We start from the raw sequence: 16,671 nt of genomic DNA on the forward strand, positions 1-16,671 counted from the left end.
ACTGTCCGTAATCTGAGAGAGGCAAGTAAATCTTAAAGAGATGTAGAAACATTCAAAGGCAATTGCTTTTAAAGATTTGTTAATTAAAAAACTCAAACTTTACAGACGAACTTGTAATGGAAGACAGAACCATTTTAAAAATACTGAAGCAAGGCTAATGTAGGAGGTGACAAAATATGACATGATATGGAGAATTGATCCAACCAAATATCAATTAATGAACATTATCGGATGGTACATGCAAAAGCCATGAAAATATACCAAACTTGCACAATGTGGCATCACTTCAGAAGTCCTCACATTTTTGAAATAAAAGAAACCAAAACCAAACCAAAGAAACACCATTACAAATTACCTACCACTTGTCCTGGCCAGCCATTTAATTTAATGTCTAAATTAACGCACATTGATTCAGAGTGCAAGCAATTAGTCTTTCGAATGCAACTTCATAATTTCTACCAGCCCAGAAGGAAAAAAAAAAAGCCCAAAACAACACAAAAATATAACCATGCTGCATGATGATAAATGTAGACAGAAGGTGGTAGGTTCGAAATTATGATTAGGATGACAATTGCAGGATGTCCAGGAGAAATTGGAGAGCCAAGGTGAACTACCTGAAAAGGACTGGGAATAACCTGGCAAGAACAGGGAATAAACAGTTACTCTTGGTTCAGTGCCCAAGAGAAGCAGCCATGCAATGGTGCATTAAAGAGCTGACCAAGACCAGGACATCAATGTATACCATGACATTGTGTTTGGACACCCACTAAATTCACCAATTTGTAAAAAAATAAGAATATGCTGCCATAGATCACAGAGCTATGGAGCAGAGCAGACAGTACTTCTTCCAAGGAAGTTATGTCAATGCCATCATAAACTCTCAGATAACCTAAACATAAGGCAGTTTAACAGTAAGTTAAAATGCATCTTGCTACTTGGCTTCTCAAAAGGACACAAATCTATTAATCTAAAAAATCCTTGAGTCTCCCCATTCTTTCAGAAGAGGCAAGAGATGCACTCCCAATATATGTTTAACATTTACACAGCTTTCTGTCTAGCTGGTAATGAAAGCATCCCACTTCACCTAGAACAGGTACCCTGATCTCAGAGCTGTTTTTGCTATAAAATTACTTTTTAAATGACTAGGCTGTCAGTAACAAAGGCTACTTTTTTTTTTTCTGTAAAAAGAGAATTGGAATTACATGGACACAAATGGCTCCAATTTAGTAGCAGGAGTCAGCTGCTAATTTGTATGATGCGGACTAAAAGGAGAATGAGTACCAGTTCTCTCACCTATAAGCTCCTCTTGCTCTTCATCATGTTACAAGTTTTGAAATTTCCATATTCACTTAGGAAGTGCAATCGACTCAATATTGGACCACCACCACTTATCTTTAGCTGCTTCACAGCATCTAAAAAGGCTTAGAATCCACTCTCTGTATAACAAACGTTTATTCAGAAACAGGTAATACATTATCTTCTCCAATCCCTAATGTTTCCTCCCCCTCCCTCCCTTTTTTTTTTTTTTATTAAAACACACGTATTTGGTGGGCAATCTAAAAAAGGAGAACAATAGCTGTCTTAGGTCCCCTCCCCTACAAACATCTGCTGTTCACATGAAGCACCCCACCAATCATGGTGTCACTGGCCTTCAAACCAAAGAGGGTACTCCAGAAAAAACAAGTCCTGCCAAGTCCTTATTATTTCCATGGCTAAAAGGGATACAGTGAGATTAAGGAATGGTCTGCACAAGCTAGATAGAAGAAATAGTTCATACAGAACAAGAAAGCAAAAGAAACATGGGGTTTCTTCAAGAAACAGAATCTGGACTTACTTACATGAGCTACACAGCAGAGCTGAACAGAATGGATTAGGTTAGTCTCCCAGCTAGCAGGATCAAGTTCAAACCCCAGCCCGGTTCTGGGAAGTTGCTCTCAGCTTTCCTCTCTACCAATACAGTCTGAACAAACACAAACGAGTGGAGCTACAGGGACTTTTAACATCCAAGGCGCCAAGGCGGTACGAACAGTGGGACGAACTGAAGTGCCACCTAGTGGCCTGTCACACAAGCTCGCTGGCCCACGCCATGTCCTCGCCGCCCTGCACGGGACTTGCCACTCCTCTCCGGTGTCCCTTACACAGCGTTAACTGCCCGCTGCTGCTAAACCTCTCCCTAAAATCACACACTGCAGCCATCATCCTCCAAATCCAGGCATGCCAGCAGCGTAACAGGACAGCAGCCAAACAATGCCCAAATAGCATCTCTCAAAGAAACGAGATCACACACACATGACTTTGTGTGTATTAGGATCTGAAAAGGGTCTCAGGTCCCTCCTTTCTATAGGAGACTGGCTGTGTTAGAAGGCAAGAAAGAAACTCATATCCGTGCAACAGCAGGAGGACGCAATATAATCTACTGGGAATCAAACAACTGGGTTTCTTCTAGCTCTGAACATGACTGGTTCTTAATTTTTCGGTCCAGGAAGAGGACAGCAACTGAGCCTGACCCTCCAGAGCAAATATATTCCTTGTACGAATGCCAGAACAACCCTCCAGCAGTACCAGAGCTAAAACAGCCCTGCCCACAGCACAATGGCCCCTGCACTCATGCACACATCCCTCCTGCCTGACGTCTCTGCTGGCACACCACGAGCAGCTCAGCTTCTCCCGCTCCTTCTCAACATCCCAGCTGCTGAGCAGGAAAAGTGTCCAACAGCCAGAAGGAAGAGTTATGCCACCAAATGCACACAAGCCCTCTCTGGAAGGAGCCCAAACTGCCTTTGAACCCAGTGCAGCAACTTCAGAAACAACATGGTGCTCTTGCCTGTGGACAATCGAGGGGATGCACGCTTTAGTTAAAGGTCAGTCAGAAGAAAACAGAAGGAGATCACCACTCCTTCCCTCAAAGTCTATGTGCACTTTTAATGGCCACTGGGGGCTTTGGAGTAAAGGATGGAGTTACATGGTATATGCTTGGTAATACATTACTGGCAGAAGGGGAAGGTTATTCTCTTGGGAAAAAAAAATCATGGAAGAAAACTCCAACTATGAAAACAGAAAGTACACACACAAGAGGAAACACTATTGTACAGTAAGGTAGCGATCATAGAAAACAAAAAAATTCAGGACAGGCAAATGCAAATAACATCTGCACTCCTGCACTTTCCTCATCCCCCAGCTTATATGAGTTTTCCAGTCCACTGCTTGCTCCCCCCTCTCAGAGTTTAATTTTGAATTCTGTGGGCTGCACAGAGGCAGAGACCCCTGAGGATTTGAAGAGTGCCTTCAAGATAGTTTCAGGGTCCACTTCAGCTGGGGGATTTGAGGAGGCGCTTGCACTTGACCGGCGTGGTTCCCCTTCCTTCTTCACTGAAGGGGTATCACTCAATCGGCTGGAGGATTAAAAAAAAATTTTTAAAAAGGCAGTATTTAACCTCTTTTTATGAGAAATAAATTTTAACACAGTATCTGCATTTACTGTTATCAGTGTTTCCCCTTACCAATATCAGAGATAAAGGCTTGAAATACGCTTTTCTCACAAGAAAGCATCCTAAATATCCTCATCTCAGATTATTTTTGAGCCTCAAGGCTGAGAACACTATGTAGTCAAGCTACATTGCACTCCACTCAACATATTGTGCCACAGAAGGAGAGAGAAAGAAAATTCAAGGGACAACAATTCTCAAACTAGAACCTGCAAAAGCATTTGGACCTTTTCCCCACTGAAGGACACTTACAGCAATATAGGCTGGTCTGAGGTGATGACATTCCCATTCATATGAAGATTGCATTTCATTGGTTGACCTAAATAAAAACAAACCACAAAATTCATTCTATCAGAAGTGGGGTAAGGCAAGATCCTTGAAACATCATACAACAGTGCAAGCAACAGAGTTCAACATGCTGGGGAAACATGAGAAAAAACAGCTGATAATCTTTTGTGGCAGAATCAGAGCAACAGAAGAGCCACTGTAACACTCAGTACCATATGAAGGATCATACTAATTAACAAGTTACACAGTAGTATGAAGCCCTTATCAGGGACACAAGTGGATCTCCCATTCTTAGCTGTCTGCTCCTCATCTGACATCCGTAACACGTCACTCAACTAAAGAAAGAAGAAGCACCTATTCCAGCTAGCTCAACAATAATTTCAGTTTAACACGGTTAAAAAATAAAACTGCGTTATTCAAAGTTTATGGAAAATCTGATACTAACTATTTTACAAGTCCAATTCCAAATGTTTCTGAGTACACCCTGAAACTATTGCAAATACTAGTTTTACTTGTACTTTACAAGCAGCTCTGTAAGCAGGTAAAGCCTTCCTAAGGACTTCCTGTGGAAGAGGTTTTACAGTGACTTCTGTGAGCCAGAGAGATGTTTGATAAGAGGATCCATGTTTACCCCTGAAAGAATTTTCTACCAAGGTCATTGACAAAGAAAACAAGAAAGAAAGAAGGATAAATAAGAGAAACCTGCAACTGCCTATTCCAATGAGAAAAGTGTAAACTTAGGAGTTTTGTAAAAAGGTGTAAAAAGCATGCAGGCTATAATAAAAAACAGCTTGAAGCCTTCTGAAAATGGAGTGTGTTTCTTTGAATTATCTCCATCTCAACTGCGACAACTTTCCAGCTCTTGGTACCAAATTAGAAACACAAGCAATTTCATCTGAAAGTTAGAGCAGGAGACTCATCAGGACCCTGCCTCCAGCTCTGAACTTTCTTTTTCTAGGAAAATGTGGGTGAGCAATTATTGTCTCATCTAGCTCTTGAACTGATTTTCTGGTATTTCTCTCTTGCTAGCATATTAACATCTAAGATACTTTTAAACCTTCTAGTCAGGTGGAAAAGTCATTCTTGATTTATTTATCCTACTTGCAACACTGGCATCAAACTTACCATCTAAACACCTGTTGTTGTATTTCTTATATGCTGTGATAGCATCTTCTTTCTTCACAAATACTACCTCAGCCACACCAGGGTGCACCAGCCGGGCTCGCTTCAGGGCGCCACACACACAGAATAACTCCTGAGGGCAGAGAGTCAGTCATGACCATGGTCACATCAAAGGCACTGCATCAGAAGGGTTTACTTGCTTCATCACACCACCCATCCTGCTTATTAAATACCTGACAGGATCTGGACACTTGTCTTACTGTGTTTGTTATGGTATAAGTACTTGGCACTAGTAACAGAGAGCACACAAGCAGGGAAGTTCAGGGCCAGAACCCAGTGATGTTTTTCCCACAGGAAGACCACATTCATTCTCAGCCTGGCGAGAACGGAAGCCCCTAGATAATTTGGATGGGGACATAAGTTTGGGTAGAAGAATCATTTGGTATGAACGCTTCTTCTAAGTGATGTCAGGTATCTCAAAATACTCTGTGGGATTTTGTCCCATGTTCTTAAGCACATGCTTTTTAAAAAAAGTGTAAACAAACCCCAAACAATCAGGAACCCTCAAAGTTTTTGCACTGACAGTAAACCCACATCACACACCCTCTTCACTCCATTCAGCATAGCTCAAGTGATTTATCAGAAGAGGCAGGACATGGAAAGGAAGTGTCACTCATGCACAGTGTGGCAGTAAGCAACACTCACAACAATATCTTCTTCTGTGACTCGAGGGTGCAGATTATTTACGGTCATCTTTGTGCCTTCCAAAGGACTGAATGCCAGCTGCCAACACAAACAAATGCATCACAGAAATATGGCACACAATACAGCACAGCAGAGAAAGCAATAAAAAGTCACTAAGGATATGTCTGGGAACGTCTGTACATACACACAAAGGAGAAAGCTACAGCTAGTAATGGGAAATATCAATGTTTACTAAAGCCCAGCTCATCTGACAGCAAAAAGGAGCTTCTTTTCCATGCTAGTTTTTCTCTGAAGTAACTTTTCACTCTTATTCCCAGGAATAACATTAAGTTAATCTGCATACACAGTACTCTGGTCATGTCCCCACTTTTAATAGCCTGTCTCTGTTGTACTCTACACCAGCCAGCAAACCCCAAAATACACCTTCAGCCTCTCAAGAGCATGCTGAACTCAGCACACCTAGGAATACCGGGTGGGTTATTTGTACCAGACATCAGGCCGTTTGGCAAAGCAATTCCAGGCAGGCTGTCTACAAACTGCCTGGGAGGTCTCACGTGTACATGAAAACGTGTCCATTTGGAAGAACTCTTTTTTTCTCCTTGCTAGCTGGAGCGGACATACAACATACAATGTATCAAACAGTGTTAAAACACTATTCCTAGGGTCATGAAAGCCACCAAGGAGGGTCCAAATAACTGCCACCTCCCTATAATATGTATTCCTCCAGGATCACGTGCAGGGAAAGGATGTTTAGACAGGTTTCAAATTCTTGGGACATGGACTGCAGTTATCAGAATAACCCTGATGACGTCCCAGAACTAATGATGAAAGGCAGGCACAAATGAGCTGCTCACATGTCCAAAGAACAAGTTTCAGATGTTTCAGAGACTTCTATAAAGAGCATTGTCCCCTTCTCTGAGCTCACCTCAACAGGCGCTGGCTCTTTTGGAGGCACTTCCTTTGTCACTAAGGTCCGGGACATGTTTGCCAAGGCCTTTGTCCGCATAGGAGGGGGAGTTGCAGGTGGAGCTGTGTATGTATCGTTCTGGACCACTTTGGTCAGGGGAACAGTCTTGGACAGAGAGAATTTATTGCTGCTCAAACCAGTCTACAGGAAGAAAAAAGAAAGAAAGAATCTAAGAGCTACAGCCAACAAAAGTCATCACTTTTCTTCAAGCACCACCACCAGAGTATTACTAGTATGCATTGCATGTCCTTCCCAGTGTCAAAACCATAACAGTGCTGGAGACTTTCAAAAGGCTCAGAGAAAAAAAAAAAAAAATCAGTGCAGGTTTCTGGGAATAAACATAAAAAGGTATGCTTATCCAGAAAGAGCACTTCCCTCATAAGCACTTTTTGGTTTCATACTTTTCATAAATGAATTTTAACAATGTGATCTGAATTTGAAAAGCTCCTTTCATCCACAGACTTTCAAGTACTTTACAAAGAATTCACAAAGATTGCTCATTAACAGTAAGACTGAGAATCCACAGAACAAAAAGCAGTAATTCCTCAGAATCACCAAGCTAGGGCATACAAACACATGGAACTTGGGCTGAAACACCCGAGTTTAAAGCCAGACTAAAACTTGTGCTTGAAACCTGCTGTGAACACTGGAAAGAACAAATTTACTTCTGGGAAAAAAACCTCAAAAAACCCTCATAAGATTATTTGAGAATCACAAATAGCCAGAAGCTCTATTCTGAATACCCACATGAGGAAATAAATTCCTGGGGTAATCACTGTACTACAGTGCCTGCATGATGGTAAAACCACATGAATTTGCTTTTCCAAGAAAAGAGAATAACTTAGCCCAAACCTGTGCCCAACTCCCACATCTGAAGCAGGGCTAACTTCATACACACATTAGGCTGGCAAGGGTCTTATGCAGCTAAGCACCGAATATTCAAGAATGAGGACTGCACAACCTCTCTTGGTCCCTGTGCCAGATGCTGATCAATACTGTGAGACTTTCACCAACTAGAATTTCTTTTGCTGCAGGATATTTATTGGTTTGTCTTCTCCATGGTCACTCCTGAAAAGAACCTGGGTTTTGCCTTTTCCAGGCAGTGAGAGTGGACTCACCCTCTCCTCATGCATAACATGGTGCAGCCCTCTGCCCACCCTGTTAGCTGGTTCCAGTCATGTCTTTCTTGTATTGCAGAGCCCCAAGATTGCATCCAGAATTCTGGATGCATTCTCAAAATGTCAAACAGGAATAATTATCTTTCTTGATTAATTATCTGAAGGGGGCCTTTGTTGCTGGAAGGATGCACTACTCACTCATTCTAAGCAGATGACTCAAGAGGACCCCTAGGCTCCTTCCTACAAAACTGCTGCTGCTTTCTAGCCAGTCAGTTCTCAGTTTAAGCTGCAGAGGGCCATTCCATGCCAAAAGCAGGACCTTACATTTGTCTGTACTGAAATTCCATTTTCTCCAGAGCAACAGTCCTCCCCAACAAGATGCCTACTATGATTTTTGCACAGCAAGAGATTTCCTGCTTTGATGCCCAGTCTCCAGAAGCAGCAGAAAGCTTCCCTTGCTGGTTTACTCAAACAGTAACAAAACAGGTTCAATGCACTTCCTCAACAAGAAAGAGCCAGGATACAGCAACCTGCCAGCAGGGCAGAAAGCACACATTCTGGCTGCTGAGAGCCCATAAAACCAGTTACCCTAAAAGAACTCTGTTCCAAAAATAACACTAGAAGCACTGGCACAAAGGAAGAGTGGGGTGAAAAGCAAATATCTGAGGAGAAAACTTCATGTACAGACTTTAAAAGAACTGTCTGATAGCTAAGTCCTGTAAAGACACAGCCTCTGTGTCCATGCAATGTGAGCATGGCATGGTGGGGACTGTTCAGATGACCCCTTACCGAGTTGTGCAGGAAACTGTTTGTGGTGGTGATTTTCATCTGTTTGCTAGGAAGGGGAGAGACGCTTTCCTCATCATCTTCTGTGTCATACAGACCCTGAAGTGAAGAAGGCAATAGTTTACATGCAGGCAGATTTCATTGAGACTTTTCAAAAAGAGGTAGTTTTCTCCTGCCTTCAACCATCTCCAGCTAATGAACATTTTAGTTTCAGGTATATAAGTCCATGTCAAAACATCAGCATAAAAACTTTTTGGACTGTCTTTCCAAAAACAGTAAAACTGTTTCCCCAGATATACTGAAATCACATACAGATTCCTCTTCTCCTGGACCTCATTAGGACTGTTGAAGCTACAGTATTGGAATAAAGCCTCAGTACCTTACATGTTAGCACCCTCCTACCTTTACAGCTGACACCTGTGCATGTGATTTTTAAATTAGTTTGGGGGTGTGTGGCAGGGTTTCTTTTTGTTTGTTTGGGGTTTTTCATAGTTGGTTTTTTTTTTTTAACTAAACAAGTGCCTGCTGAATGCACCTAAACAGAACATTCCTTTTGAATAGCCTGCTTCCCTTAGCACAGGACATATCCATCTGGCCCTAGAAAACACTGCACTAAGAGCTTTACTGAATGAATAATTAATTTTCCAGTTCAGCTTAACACTCATAGCCTTGCCTTAAAATACTGAGGTGAGCTCCTACACAAGCATTTTTTTCATTGACTCTAAATATTGTTAAGAAAAAGCCTAGACATATACAGCAGCGCCCAAAACTTAAGAAATCAAAACTGCAAACAGCTTCCCATTAATTCACTAAAGAAAACTGGAGGGATTAGCAATGAGAGCTTGCAAAATCAGTGGGTTGTCCATAATCAGCAAGATTCTGGTTTAGAAACAGGGAAGTTGTTCCAATGACAGAAATGCTATGAAGGAAAAAAAACCCAAAAATGGACAGAGAACAGAGGAGAATTGTGCAGAAAATAAAAGAGCTGGGAAAAACACTAGATATCAGGACAATGGACTTGAGCTTGAGACAAAATGAAATGGATTCCACGTTTGCAGTGATGAGGTCAGAATACTGAAGACACATCCTTGAACAACAGCATCTGGGATAGGTGAGGGTAGCAGGCCAGCATAAAGGTAACATACAAAAGTAGCTAAAATTACTACAGTCATGGCAAAAAAGTCACCTGACATGACACTGTGAATTGTCAGTTTTCCAGTATTTCAGGCAATACTTTGTGTATTCACACAAAATAACTTAAGTATATAAAAATATCCAATTCCTCTCTGAAAGCACCCAAGGTAGTTAGGCGGCTGAATGGCTGGGAGCTGTGACAAAATCCATTAAAAGTGATTCCAGAAAGACAATACTCTCAGGTCTTTCTCAAAATCTGCTTGATAAGGGCTGTGGGAACTCTGGAAGTACATCAGAATACTAAGTGACATCATGCCCTATCAGGATTCCAGCAGTGGCTCACAGCTGGGATTCCACAGGAAGGTTGGAGCCTCTCCCACCTCACTGCAGCCCATCTGACCATGCACAGTCACATCCACTCTCTGAAGAGGCTGGCAGCATGGTGAATCAAAACAGCCAACAACTTGATCTGATGTGATGTCATAAGAAATGTATACAAAAATATCAGAGCTAGAGGTCAGCCTCTAGGGAAAAAATATACCATTAGCACACAGATAAAACTGGGAATATCTACTTCTCATTCCTCTATCTCATTCAGATAATACACAAGGAATCAAGATAAATTATACTAAATGAAAACCTCAATCACCATGAAACTATTTTAACCATCCAAGACACGGAAGCTAAGCTGATGGAGAACTTTCAAATGTTTTTGTCTCCTATTTAAGAGTTTTCTTTGCACCTGCCAATGTTTATGGAGACATTTTCTTCCCTGTTAAAGGTAGCAAAGAGTACAGAGCAGGTACAGACCTGTTTATGTGTATGGTTGTTCACCACATTGATCCTCATTCCTGCTGGATGAGAGTGCCCAGGAACTGGAGCCTTCTGCTGCAGTTAAAGAACCAAAGCATTAAGCATTAAGTCCATCAGGTTAAGTTCAGAAGATCAAAGCTTTAGGTGAATACAGAGATCACTTATATGAAACTTACCTTCCCTGCTTTGAAATATATTACCACAATATGCTCTTAGGTAACACCTGTACTTCCTGTGATATGTTCAGTATGAGACAGCTTCACTTAAATTAAAATCTAAGACCACATGAAGAAACAAATTCAAATTACTTAGGGTTTAGTCCAAGATTACTGGGAAGGGAAGTTAACTTCAGTCCTGACAGGACTGACTAGATCTACATTTCTGGCAATACAAAACCATGAATGGGGTAAGCCAGAAAGTAAGTGTGTCTTCTTTCATGCTACAGGTAAATAAACATGCATACCTCCATCAAGCAAAAGGAGAAGTATACACTGCCCCTTAGCACTAGAGCTGGAAGAAGCTGTAGTGGAATAAAATGCTGCACAGGGTAGTGGGCAGCCCATCAGACCATGAAACAGGGAAACCACAACAGAAGGAGGTAGGGAATGTAGCTGTACTAATCGATAACTGAAATCATGCCACAACACCCACAGAAATGCCCTTCTGTTTTTTGAAAAAGCTGAAGTCTGTCCATTAAAGAATAGATATTCTTACAAAAATAGCCTACACAGATAATAAAATCTTCAGATTTTAATTTTCTCTAGACTGCAACTTATACCACAGGACCTCATGTTTGAATCTGCTAATCAAAGAAACAAGGACACCCATCCTACAGAAACAGCAGCAGACCTACTGTCATTTTTTTGTTTCAAAGCTTTTTCCTTGCTTTATGACAAACAAGACCTCAGGACAGCACATTTAGAGCTGGGTGCTGTACCATGGATCAAGATTCACTAGTTTGATTCCACTCCAATGCTTGGGAACGTAGGAGGGTCGGGGCAATTTGGAATTTCAGTACAAATATTTCAAAAAACTTTTAGATAATTGCATATGTGCAAGGTTCTGTCCACAGTCTGAATCACCATGATACCCTATGTATAAATATGTATGTTCCCTTGCACTATGCTGTCTAGCAAACAGAAAACACTCTTGGTCAAAACAAGTCAAACAAAAAAACCCCAAAACACCAGGTCAGAACAAACAGCTACTGCACCAAGTCTCTGGAAACTACTTTAACTCCTAGAAGCTTTGTAGAAGATGTTCAATTCCTCATGGCTGATGCTGGTGATTTGCCTCAGAAGGACAGCAAGAGTACTGATCACCCTCCTAAATAACAACTGCTGAACAGACTGCTCTACTGCTCTGCCATTAGCCCTTCTTACTGCCTCAAGAGCCCTTTCTCCTTCTTACATCAGCCTGGCAGGAAACCTGCAGACTAGTGGGAAACTTCCTAGGCCAATTTGCAGAAGAAACATGTTTGATGTTTCTCTTCAGCAAAACCCACAGCTGAACAGAAAGCAGACTCATCTAGGCTGTCAAACTGATGACAATAGATTCCTGGATATGAGTGAGCACACTGCTGATTTTTGGGAGGTTGAAAATGGAAGAGGTAGACTAGGAACTTCAGTTACATGCTTGTAGAGGTAAGGAGCAACCACTCAAACAACAATCCCAACAGCCTGGAAATTTCTCTTCTCACTCTACACATTGTATCTAATAGATACAGCTCAATAGCAGTTGTTTCTCAGAGAAGCTGGCTAAGAATAAAGTTGCTATGCACACAGCAAAGTGAAAGCAGAAAAGTGGCCCAGGAAATCAGCAGGTCAGGGTGATCAACTGATTATAATACAACTGAAACAAATCTTGAGCCTCAGCAGGAATGTTTCATGTGATCAGACAAATCCCTGGAAATCAGACAAGTATAAAAAGAGAAAATTGTAGAATGGCTCATTGAATTTTAAATTTTCTTAGATACAAACACAGCTGCATATTCTAAACTGTTATTCCACCACTAGGATAAACCAGTTATCTATACAGGACAATCCACCACATCAGACTTGCAAAGAGGGGCAGTATAAGAATGACAAAAAATCTGCATAATTTTGTTTGCATTCAGGTAGGAAAGAGAATACCTAACCATTCAAGTCATCTCCTTTAATGCTGACAGGAGCTCTGCCTTAGTCTTTTTGGGCCCATAATTAAAATGAAAATTTAAATGAAAAGTGTGATTCTACAAAAAGTCCCAAGGAGCTGCAAGGACACACAAAAGGATCAGAATCCCACCCCACAGGCTGGAATGAACTGTATCATCCTTGCTTCTATTGTAACCATATGAACATACTAAAGTCTTATCACATCTACTGCGCTGCCCTGGAGTAACTGAGGGGCTCAGAGGTGACTCATTCACCTACTTGGATAGTTTTGGTGATTTTCACGGCTGGATTTACTGTCCCCATAGCTGGGCTGATAGCAGCTGGAGTGCTCCTTTTTAAGCTAATCTTCTCTCTGGCATCCACCACTTTGGTCACCTTTTCAGCAGCAACACTTTGCTGCTTACGGGAATTCAACATCTCCCGAGCATCCTGCACCTTCCCTTTGATTTTGAAGCGAGCGTCCTTTTGAACCAGTTTTTCTCGGGCATCTTTCACCCCTAGTTTGTGCCGGGCATCAGTGAGTCCTATCTTCTGTCGGGCATCAAAAGTCTGCTGGAAGTTCACAGCTGGTGATGATCTATTCAGAAGATTTTGCTGGATCCCAATGCGAGATCTTACACCCCCAAACACTGGCCTTGTGTTAAGTCTGAGGGGGAAAAAAAACAAACAAAAAAAGAGAAAGTTTCAGGCATTATAAGATGTGTCAATACAGTGTCAATAAAAGTATTTGTGTTGCTGCAAACAAAAGTTCATTATTACTGCACAGAAATCCACTCCAGCTGGACAACAGTAGAACTCTTAAGCTCTTTTATGCTGGATTTTTTTTTTCTACGTAATCAGCTAAGGAACTGATTTCTAAAATCCATCCTTAAGCTCACATTTACAAACTAAAGGGTCTGACTTCAGCTGTGCTAAGTACATACTACATTTACACAAAATTCAGCAACTCAGGTACTTTGAGGCAACTTTTGAAGACAAAGAGGAACAGGAACAGACTTTCTAGCTTTACGAGTGAACAGGTCTGTTAAAGCATCTTCTGTAATACAATAACACATCCTGATATGAAGGAAACATGCAACTACACATGATTTCAAGAATTCTGGGCAGCAAGCTCAGATTTGTGGGAGCACAGCAACTTGAATTTTAGTATGTACAAGAACCAGTAACAATCTCAGTTTAAAGCCAGATTCAAGGCTGACTAGCTTCTAGCAAGAATAGTCATTGGTCAAATTACTTTTTAACATGACTGCTTCTTCTTTAATCTAATAAAAGAACTACTGCACTTGATGGCCTTTACTTTTTAAGCACATCATTATTACAATATTGAGCACAGAAAGACAACAGCCCACAAAAACTACAGCATTTCTACTTGTAGACAAGTATTCCAAAAAAAGCAGCACAATGCAGGGTGAAAGCTAGAACTACCTTCTTGTTACAGGTCTGACACACTTTTTCAAAATTTGCCCAAAGAACAAAAACAGTTTATCTGATTTCTTAATGGAGTGCCTCTGATGAGTATTTTTAAAGTTTTTTTTCTTTTTCACTGGGTTCCTTCGTATTAAAAAAAAAAAAGACAAAGTAGAAAGAGAGAGAAAAAAATATTCTTGCTGTTGACTTTTTAAAAGTCAAAATACAGGGCTACAAAGTTCATCCACTTTAAGAAATGTGTCATCCAGTATTATAAAGCCTAAAAGTAGTTACCTGGAATTTGTTGTAATAATCAAAAAGTTAGTATCACAAAATCAAATTATGATGCTATTCCAATTCTTCATGTTATGTTAGTATTGCCTGATCTAACTCCACAACCTTCACATTATTTACAGTCATGTATTTTCAATGGAGAGGTCTTTCAAAAAAAAATCCCAACCAACCAAGAGATGAAAGACTTAACCTCTGCTTCTGCCTCTTTCATTCTTGTGTCTAGATGTCTGGAAAGCTGGGACTGGAGTCCCATTTTATTACCTAAGCGTCCTATGGCAGCTCTCTCATACAGCCAAAGCAAACCAGCTAGAAGAGCCAGGAGGATTATGAAGACCATCTATGAAAATAAACCCAGAACACAGGAGACTAACGGTACCATTAGGCAACAGACACAGAGCAAGACTTTCCTTGCAATTTTAAAAAGCATTTATTTAGCCATGTTGGAAGCATGCAGCTGGAGTGCTGCAAAGGGCTGGATGAGAGGTTCATGAGAGAGGTCAAAATAAAACCAGATATGTATGTATCAACATTTAAACTAGAATTACTTAAGACTGTTGATAACAAAACCCAACGAGATAGATTAAGAAACTGTACTGAAGATTACACCATTTCTGGTGTCTTTACCCTAATAAGCAACTCTCTTTCCCAGATAATTGCTTAGCCTACAAGAGCATTAACTGCTCAGGTATTTGTGCCACAGCACCTGAAATAAAAGCGGATCTCAGACATCTAATTCACTTTCCAGGATTCCAAGCTCTGGCTTGAATATGTTATGGACCAGTACATTTTATTAGTGAAAATTTTTCTTTTATTTCATCTAGACTGCTAAGTAGCATGAACATAATGATTTAAGTTTATTCAGTTTATCCAGGCTTCAAAAAGCCACATTTGCTATGTCAGGAATTTATAAAGTGAGCTAAACACAACATACAAGAAGAGTGTGGGGCACAACAATTCTTACAGTGCTGCAGAAGGATTATTGCTCAGCAAAAAAAAAAAAAAAAAGGCAGGAAGAATTCCTGAAAGAAATGAGAGTTAAGGAGGGATTTGAAAAGGGATAAAGGAGGTACTTGGGGCATAGTAAGCAGCCTAAGACTCTTCCAAATATGCAGGATAACATGAATGAAAGTGCAAAGCCAAGGCTTTGTCTAGACTAGGATTTAAATATATTTGAATGTTTTGGTAGTATATGTTAGCAGGTAACCTCAGAATATTACTCTAGACATGTAAGTGTATACACATTCAGGGTCAAAAAAGAAGACTAACAGATTTAAAAATAAAACAGAAGGGAAAAAACCAACAAAGCAAGAGCACACTGAGCGAACAGAGATGGGGGACAAGTTCTTCAGAAGCAGTAAGAGACTACGGCAAAAGCGAAAATGAAAATCTACCGAAGGAGAACCCAGGTAAGAACTGCCAACCGTGGCAGTACATGGCCCAGCCTACACTGGAGACATCTGCCATGCAAAGAAATAACCTGACCTTGCAGCTCCGATCTGCAACATGCTCCACGTCCTCTCAGCCACTTCAAACAACCAGCCGGAGCACCACCAACTAGGCCAGAGGGCCGGCACCTTCCGAGGCCGGGCAGCGCTGCGGCCCAAGCCCCGGCAGCCTCGCCCGCGCGGGTGCCCGGCGGCCCCAGTCGGTTACGGCTCCCCGAGCACCAGCAGCCCTCCCACGGCTCTCCCACAATGCACCGAGCCGCGCCCGGGAGCACCGGGCACCGCGGGGCATTGCCTGGATAACACCTACGGCCCGGGAACCGACGGGCTTCAGGGGCGCCCACCCCGTTCCAGGGAGCAGCGCTGGGTTAGTCGGCGGGGACAAGCAGGAGGCAGCGGGGACAGGGCAAGTCGGAGGGTTCAGTGAGACAAGGGACGGCGCCAGGCATCCCGAAAATACCGAGAGGGGATGGGCCGCTGAGCGCTCCTGCCCCACCGGGGCAGCGGCAGGCACAGGGGCCGAGATGGGGGCCCGACCCCCGCCCCGGCCCTGAGTGACGGCCGCCGCCGCCAATCGCATGGCAGCCCGGTCCCGCAGGCCCGCGGCTCAGCCAATGGGAACCTGAGGGCGGGAGCAGGGCCGGGCCGCGCCGAGACAGCTGCGGCCCGCAGCCCCGGGTGCGGAGCCACCCGAAGGGGACACTCGAAGAGCGGCCGGGGGCCGCCGGCCCAAGGCGCTGCGTCGCCGTCCCAACCGCTCACCTCCCCTTCACCGTCACACCGCGTTTCCGTATGAGCTCGTCCAGAGACAGGTCCGCCATCTTGCCGCGGCCCCAACGATGAGACGCAGCGAGCGAGTCCCGGAGATGACACCGTAGGACTTCCGCTCGTCGCCCCGCCCCCAGAAGTACGGCGGGCCACGCCCGGGCTCCGCCCTCTGCGACGGGCCACCCC

The 16,671-nt window shown here is 42.6% G+C and overlaps 1 protein-coding gene across 3 annotated transcripts; it reads right to left on the minus strand.

Annotated features, from left to right (window-relative positions):
- Window positions 1-2,902: 2,902 nt before the first annotated feature.
- POLDIP3 (DNA polymerase delta interacting protein 3) lies at window positions 2,903-16,626 on the minus strand. 3 transcript variants are annotated; one of them, XM_059846575.1, is made up of 9 exons: window positions 16,480-16,626; window positions 12,830-13,217; window positions 10,416-10,490; window positions 8,475-8,570; window positions 6,526-6,708; window positions 5,601-5,678; window positions 4,899-5,028; window positions 3,738-3,804; window positions 2,903-3,392 (listed from the first exon to the last, which is right to left on the minus strand). In XM_059846575.1, exons 1-9 carry the CDS (start codon window positions 16,536-16,538, stop codon window positions 3,218-3,220), a joined length of 1,251 nt encoding a protein of 416 aa, XP_059702558.1. In that variant the 5' UTR covers window positions 16,539-16,626; the 3' UTR covers window positions 2,903-3,217. The 3 variants fall into 3 exon arrangements, with proteins under 3 accessions (XP_059702558.1, XP_059702556.1, XP_059702559.1); XM_059846573.1 differs by having other exon boundaries at window positions 10,416-10,493; XM_059846576.1 differs by lacking the exon at window positions 16,480-16,626 and adding an exon at window positions 15,755-16,214 and having other exon boundaries at window positions 10,416-10,493.
- Window positions 16,627-16,671: the final 45 nt, after the last annotated feature.

This window comes from Haemorhous mexicanus, chromosome 5 (genome assembly GCF_027477595.1).
Source record: "Haemorhous mexicanus isolate bHaeMex1 chromosome 5, bHaeMex1.pri, whole genome shotgun sequence".
Lineage (NCBI taxonomy): Eukaryota > Metazoa > Chordata > Aves > Passeriformes > Fringillidae > Haemorhous > Haemorhous mexicanus.